The following is an 8,270-nucleotide window of genomic DNA, read 5'->3' on the forward strand; positions in this document are numbered from 1 at the left end:
AGGAGGAAGGGAGGGAGGGAGGGAGGGAAGGAGGGAGGAGAGAGAGACAGAGACAGAGAGAAAGAGAAAGGAGATATCTGCTGTGCCTATTGATCTTTTCCATTTTCATCATCCATAGTTATGGTCTTCTAATCATAATAACCCCATCCCCCACCCACTCATGCCTCTCAGAGCTTATATGTATAAATTTTTATTCTGCTCTACAGATTTACAGTAAGCCCACTTGTACTATGTAAAGTGGAAAGTGAGTTACAACCGTACAAATTAAATCCAAACAACATCAGATGATTTTACAACAGAACAAAGGAAATCCAACCCCACCTTCTGTTGTCCTTCTCAGGACAGGTCAAAGCTACTGAGAAACCTATTGTGTCCAGGTGTTTCAGATGGATTTTCTCTTTCATGTTTTGTGATCATTCTAGGACTGGTGACGCAAGATTCTAAGTAGAAGGCTAAAGGAAGCATCAGGGCAGAACAGATTATGAAGCCTAAATCCTACATTTATAATCACTTCACTGTTCTGTTACCAATGCATTTATCAGGCATCGGGGTAATCAACAGGACTGTGTGGGAAGACAGAAAGTGCTTGGGGACTGCTGTCCTCCCTTGCCCAGCCTCAGTCTCATTATACTTCAGACAGCGTGTGGCGAGAGTGCTGAGGAAAAAAAGCCAGCTGACGCGTGGGATTGCCAAGCAACAGCTTATGAAACGAATTCAAACCATGGCAACCAAACACTGCAGAGCCAGCAATAGCTTCATTTCATTTACAAGAGTGAGAGGAGGGCTTTATCAACAACAGATGAGATAAATGAGTCGCAGCGCACGGAGTTGCCCTCATCACCATTGCCACCGTTATTTTCTAGCACACAAAGCCAAATTATTTATGAAAATTATTCCTTAACACAAATACAGAATTAAGCTCCATGTCATGTTATAGAAACTGGAATGTACACATATTCTTGGAGCGGGGCGGGGTGCGAAGTACCCACAACCCTAAATCTCACCTCATTACGCTTTATTTAATAGAGCTATTCATTTGCAGGAGGAAGAAGGGTAACACATGAATATGTCTCATTTAAAAATCAATTTCTGCAGAAAGCACTTTCAAACTCATGCTGTTCTCTGGGTAATTTTTTTTTCTCACTCCATAGGCAAGAATAGTATGGTGTGGGGATTGGAAACGTGTTTTCATAGGGCAGACAGCTAATAAAACATAGATCGTGATTCCCTCCTGCTAAAACCCTTTATGTATCAGAACGGTCTGATAATCACACCACACTCCACCTCCTCTCCCTTAAAAACTGTACCCATGAAACACCATTTAGTAGATTCCCACTCGCTTGTTGTTCAGAGATATTCCTTTTGCCCTGATGTGTATCTCTGCAGCCAGGTGGGCTTTTAACCATGCTAGATAGCGCTCCTAGGTCAGTTTTATTTTATTTTTTTTCTCTAGTGCTCATGGGCAACGTCCCTGAAATGCAGCGTGTTGTTACATTAAGAGTCACAATGTGTTCGTGGTGCTACAAAGAGACTACATATCATTGAGTTAGTTGTTTTAATCTGTCCTGATTCTGAAGCCTCGTGACTTAGTCTTGACCAGGCTCTCTCCCACCAAAAAACAAACCAAAAAAATAAACTGGAAGATCCTGATATCTCTCATGAAGGACAGCTGACCCTGGAACAAATTGTTCTGCTTGTAGATGTGTTGAAACATTCTGCTGATTTGTGATCTAGACATTGTGCCTTTCTCACAGGAGAACTCATGGCTATTCTAGCAATGGGAAAGGAGAATCTTCATTTGCAAGTCACCATCGAGGCATGGGGTGTGGATTTACAGCACTAGCCCTAAATGGATTTTGCTCTTAAACAAAGTCTCCCTCTTTATGAACACAGCACATGCCTCTGGCTTCCAATGGTTTCCACTCCATCACATCCGTGTCGGCCTTTCATCAACACCACAGATTGCCTTTATTTTCTCGATCCCAAGGTCCAGATGAAGATATCTAGGTAGAAAGTGGAGACCCCCAGGATACGCTATTGTGATATTTAGAGATGAAAAGGAACCCAAATCCATTATAGAGAGAAAAAGGAAAGGAGGGGGTGAGGGAGAGAGGGAGGCAGGGGTGGAGGAATGGAGAGAAGGACGGAAGAGAGTCTCTTTCATTTTTCAATGGAGTCTGAAATGCTGATGGAAGCCCCTTAGCCTTGAATGTCATCAATATTCCTGGCTCCCTATAAGGTCTCTCTTCCGTGTGGGACGTTCTCCTTGTCTGGGATGGCTCCAAATCCCTTTTGCAGGCCACATATATTTCTATGCCTCTCTATAGGTCCTTGTTTCTTTGAATTCAAAAGGCCTAAAATCTTATAACTTTTTTTAAAAAAAAATTACAGTTCTATTTTTCAAATTTCCTTTTGTGACTTAAACCTTGGGATCTCTGATTCTATTAGAGCATCTGCTGAAATCTCTCTCTTCTGAGTCAGGAGCCTTAGGCCTGTTGTGACTGTAGCAGGGCCAGGATAGAAGGACAAGCTGGAGGCAGAGGCGACACACAAAAGCTAATCATTCACAACAGCACACCTTCATAAGATGAAAGAGACGTAAGGTTTTTCATAAAGAGGTAAGAGTTCACGAAATGCCGAGGCAGCCAGGGGCAGTGGCACCACCAATAATCTGAGTAAGATTCTGTCTTAAAAAACAGAAAGGGCCTCTCCTCTTATTTCTCCTCTGAGAGGAGACCCCACGAAAGACTAGAGAGTTCTAGTCTTGGTTTTACCGATGTTGCAGCGCTTTCCACACTAGCCATTCTGATCCGAAAGTGATTATCTTATATACATTCTCTCATTTCAATCTATAAAACATTAAGATTATGCTTGGAAATATTAGAGAAGATAAAACTTACAAACATAATTTGCTCATGGCATATAACTAAGAATTTTTAGTAGACTATCTTTTCTATGAGTGCCTATACTAATGATCGCCGTCACGTAACCATTTCCTTAACCTTCTCTCCTAACAGGATTTTGAAGGGACAACAGACAACCCTGCCCAGTCTCAAAGTTCGAGTGTGCATGTCATGCTGGAATTTGGTAATAAGGTGCTTGTGTGGGCTGAGCTCTGGGTCCAAGTTTCTATTAAACCAACACATAACATGCGTCTTTCTTTCCATATGCAGAAGACTTATCACAACATCCTCAAAACCTTTACCTTTTGAAATGTGCCCTTTCTTTGGGTCTCCACTCAAAGCTGCTTGTATCTCAATTCCCAGAGTCTTTTGCTTCCCAATGGCAGAAGGGATTTGAAAGATGTAACTAAGGTTATAGAATTTGAGATGGAAGAATTACTCTGGCTTATCTGAGTAGGCCCAGTCTACTCACATAAATTTATGAAGGTGGGAGACCCTTTCCCAGGGGAGACTAGAGAGATGAGACCTGAGAAACACTCAGTGTTCTGGGTTTGAATTTGAAGATGAAGCCATCAGAATGGCCAGTGTGCTAAGTGCTGCAGCAGCTGTAAAAGCAAGACTAGAATGCTCTACTCCTACATGGAAACCTAGAATTCTCTATTCCTACGTGGAGCTTCCTTTCAGAGGAGAAATAAGAGAAGAGTCACAAGGCCATTTTTAGGGCCTCCCTTCCTTATTGATAAGGAAACAGACTTCTGGCCTATAATTCCAAAAGACTTGAATTTTGCCAAACAGCCTAAGCAAACAGGAACTAGAGGCATAGCACCTCAGAAAGGACTGTGGCTCTATCAACACCTGCATTTTAACCCAAGGTTACCTTTCTGACCTGCTGGACTCCAAGATGATAACACTGTATACCTTAAGCCTCTGGGTTTGAGGTAATTGAAAATAGTTTGGTTAACATAGATTTTGTTTGTGGTTTCTAAAGACAGGGTATCATAGTTCAGGCAGGCCTTGGATTCATAGTCTGCCTGACCCAGCTGCCCATATGCTTGGGATAATTTGTTAAAGCAGAAATTCAAAAGTAATATGGCACCTGACATGTCCTCTAAATGAGCAGGGTGGTTCTGGTTTACTGTGCCTAACCAATTTGTACAAACCATGTAGCCTACAATGCTTGCTTTCTTCCGAGAGCCTGAAATTTGGTGTGTGACAGGCAGTGGTTGATTAGTAAGCAGTCTCCAGGAACAACCTTGTGCTCTAAGCCTTCTTGGATAAAATATACCACCTAGGTAGTGTGCATTTTATACCTAAGAAAGGGTATATTAGTATGTCCCCTCAAAAGAGGAAAAGCCCATAAGGAAGCCTGTGCATAGATTTCTCCAGACCCTAAGTATTTGCCCCCATTGGTCTTATTGGACATCCTTTTGCTATAGTAAAACCTGAGTCATGAATGCAAAGATACATTGAGTCCTATGAGTCCGTCTAGCAAATACACTGACTATGTGGGCTGTCTTGAGTCCCCTATTTCAGTCCCAATATCCCCCTCTGGTAGGAATCTAAGCTAAGGTCACCCCCAAAGACTCCTTGTGTCCTCTCCCATCTCAGGCCTCTAGCTAGTCACCAGAGATGCAGCCTCCCCCACCCCAGGTTTCCATTCTCACTCCCAGGCCTCTCTCACCCCCCTTCTCCCCACAACTGAACGTCATCCCTGTTCCTCTCCTTGCCTCCTCTCCTACCCAGTTCCCTCTCTCCATCCACCTTTTTAGTTTCCCCTTCTGAGTAAGATCCTCCCTCAGGACCTCCTTATTACCCAGTTTCTTTGGGCCTGTAGATTGTAGCATGGTTATCCTGCATTTAATGTCCACTTATAAGTGAGTACATACCATGCGTGTCCTTCTGGCTCTGGGTTATCTCACTCAGGATGAGATTTTCAAGTTCCATCCATTTAAAAAAATAAGATCACAGGCCACATTTCAAGTGACCAGTAAGTTCCAAACCGTTACAGTATATAATATCTGAAGGAGACTTTATGTTCTATGTCTCACTTGGGGTTAGTGACAGAGGCATGAGACGCAAGCATGATTGGCTTTCTTGTTGCTAAGCAACAGTGATTTTCCCCCAGAACAGGAACTGAGTGCAAACAGGAAGTGCCATATTCCACCAAAGCTCCACTGACTCCCTCTAGTGACCATATAGCAGTCACAGACAGAGCTAGAGATAAGGTACCTGCTCAAATGCCAAGGCTGCAGGCTCAGCCATCCCCCTGGATATAAAGTTCAATGCCAATAGGATTTCAGATGCAGCAATACCAAAGCTAGAATGATTCATCTTTTCCTCATGGAAATATGTCCTGAGTGCAGCATTTGTCCTAGAAAACATCTAGTTGCACAGAAGAATCAGAATGGAGACACTGAACGTGGAAGAGAGGAAGACCTCTGCGGAAGGGGAGGGAGTCAGAAGCCCTACAGGAAACTGTAGATTATAAGACTGGAGGTGTCTCTGATTTCCCTTATTTAACAAGACACCAGAACAAAATCCCTTAGGCTTCTTTTAAGATTAGGGGCCTGAAATGTTAATAAAAATGTACACATTCAAGGCGATGACCACCTTAGCTTGTTCATGAGGCACTGAGCTACTTGCTATACATTGCAATACAATGGTCAATTAGGCAGCATGACCCATACTCCAGTATGGAGATCTCAGTCCAAAAACAATCCTCCCATTTGTTAACACATTGCCTACCCAGCAAATAACTTATATGTAATCTAACCAAAAATTAGGGAGATCTAGATTCCTAGGTGTGCCTGGGCCATAGATATCTCAAATCTACTGTTGGAAGAGTAGGGAAAGGAAGACAAGATCTGGGGTATTCATGTTCCCCTGTCCTACCCAAACATTTCTGAATAGTCCTTGTAAGTTTTCAGAAATCCTTACATTGAGAGTTCTGCCTCCCTCAGATGGAAACCTGAGCTTAGCCTAGGGGAAGGACTACGCCCTAGTAGGTTCTACTGATCAGATGTTCTTCAGTAAAACTTTGAATCGTGAGGAAAACAAGTAAGAAGAACTGTCTGGTGGGAGCCATGCCCCATGGATATGGTAGGCTGTGATCAAGAGACAGTAAGGATTAAAATAAACTACGATTTGTTGATTTTATTTTATGTATTTGAGTGTTTAGCTCACATGGTTTTAGCTTCCTTAGGTAGCAAGGTAGACAGACCGATGATACAGAAGATAGTTGATGATGATGATAACGTGTGTGTGTGTGTGTCTGTGCACACGCACATGCATGCACACACACCCCCAACACACATACACACTGCCAAAGAAACTTGTATCTGGCTAGAAATCTGGTTTGGAGACTAAGTAGTAGAAACGTGTGTTCCCTCCTCTTGTCCACACAGACACTGCTGTGGCTGAGTTCAGAACTATGTCCCTAGGACATTCACAACATCTGCTTGTGGAAACTAACACTTAGAGGTAGAGAGATGCATAAATAGTTTAGAGCACTTTACTCTTGCAGAGGATCTGGGTTCAATTCCTAAGACCCACAGGGTAGTCCATAACTCACATTCCATGGGGGATCCAATGCCCCTCTTCTGACCTCTGTAGGCACCAGCACACACACCTTATACACACACACACATACACAGACACACAGACACACACACACACACACATTGGTACTTAAAGACGTAAAATGTGTGTGTGTGTGTGTGTGTGCGTGCGCGTGCATGCTCACGTGTGTGGGGACACACGCATGTCACGAGTGTAACTAAAATGTCTAGCCAATAAAGACCTAAAATGAAAGAGCCATGAGTTACTATTTTTCTCTAGCACAATCATGATTAGGGATCAGGATTATCTGGGATCAAAGATGACAGTCATGTAAAGGATTCCGATCTTCCTCCAGCTACCTACTTACGTTTTTATTTCTCGGTTCTCTAAGTTCCAATTCATCCATCCCACTAAGGTCCAACCTTGTAGGAAGCTCGAGTCTCTGCTTATTAGCCCGTGTTGCTGCACGACTGACTTGTGCGTCATCAACCACAAGGTGGCGAAAGAGATTATCACATCAAACCAGTCTGCCTTCTGCCTCTTTTATATACCATTATTTTCCTAAACAGAACATTTGCTGAGCGCTCACAGTGTGTCAGGCTTGGACACATGAGTCATTCAATGAGCACAGCGGTCCTATGGATTAGCTATTATTTCACATATGAGCAAACAAAGATCTACAGATACCTGTGTAGTTTGGCTGTCACCTATTTTTAGCATCGCATCTGCCCTGACACCAGCGTCACCAGACACCTGAGTACTGTAGTTGCTATTTGGCAATTGTTCTGCCATCTTTTGGCAATAAGAATGTTTTTCATCCTCATCACAATCTTACAGGACCACCATCATATATGTGGGCTGTTGATCAAAACATCATCATACGGCACGTGACTATGTGTTTCTCATCTATATTTTTACTTAAAAGTTTTTTATTATGAAAGAAACTTGCATTCATGGTAACAACTTTTAAATGATAATAATTAGTAAAAAGCCCCTTTCTTCCCTGCTCAGCATCCCATTAGAACTAGGAAAAAAATCACTTAACTCCTGACATGTTCTTTCATAATTTTTTTGCAAATATATAAACATACTTTATATGTTTATCTTACAATCCACACAAATATATAGTACACACTGTTCTACAGCATGCTTTTTCTAATTAGGATAGTATCTTGACATCAGATGTGGGCTGAGGCCACACTGGCCTGTGGATCTCATTTACAGGCCTGGAGTGTGACGTGACTGTCCTCACCTGCGAACAGCGAGTGTGTCACCTGATGTGTTGCAGCCTGAGGCGACAATGAAATGTGGGAGAAGAGAGCAGACTCTGCAGTGGCAAGAAAGTGTGGTGCGGTGTAAGGCAAGTCTGTTAATGGGCCTCAAGTGGAGCTGGTTCACGTCTCTGGTATATTCAGGCCCTTGAGCTATATTTTTGAGAAAGTTCAGATTTGAATACACCCAACACTCACAGTGCCTTTTAGGACAGGGTATCTCTTTACACTGTACAGTACTATCATGTGGAAACCCTGCAGGATAATAATCACTAGCATTGTAAAGATGACAAAGTTGAGACTCAAAGAGGACAAGGCTCCCAAGGCTATCCCACTTGAAGCAGCCCCTACCCTTACCTACTTTGTTAGCACTCATAGGACCTAAGCATCCTGGGGAGCCATTGGCTATTAGTAGACTGGAAGATGGGGTATCATTATCTACAGATAATGGGAATATAGATAATACAGATAATATGGGAAAGGGAGAGCAGGAGAGAGAGAGAGAGAGAGAGAGAGAGAGAGAGAGAGAGAGAGAGAG

The 8,270-nt window shown here is 42.8% G+C and overlaps 1 protein-coding gene across 3 annotated transcripts in view; it reads right to left on the reverse strand.

Annotated features, from left to right (window-relative positions):
- LOC114624023 overlaps positions 1-8,270 on the reverse strand; it is a 15,556-nt gene that overhangs the window by 4,234 nt on the left and 3,052 nt on the right. Inside the window, exon 1 of one of the 3 annotated variants that reach the window (XR_003711877.1) lies at positions 4,790-4,909. The exons of 1 other annotated variant lie outside the window; for it this stretch is intronic. Coding sequence is in view for 1 of the 2 variants with exons in the window: in XM_028770761.1 (XP_028626594.1) it covers positions 6,829-6,863 (35 nt within the window). In the remaining variant the exon portion in view is untranslated. Of the gene's footprint in view, positions 1-4,789; positions 4,910-6,828; positions 6,933-8,270 lie in introns of those variants that run through there. One more of the 3 variants, XM_028770761.1, reaches the window with a different exon arrangement.

The sequence above is a fragment of the Grammomys surdaster genome, unplaced genomic scaffold (genome assembly GCF_004785775.1).
Source record: "Grammomys surdaster isolate TR1022 unplaced genomic scaffold, NIH_TR_1.0 204, whole genome shotgun sequence".
Taxonomy (NCBI): Eukaryota; Metazoa; Chordata; class Mammalia; order Rodentia; family Muridae; genus Grammomys; species Grammomys surdaster.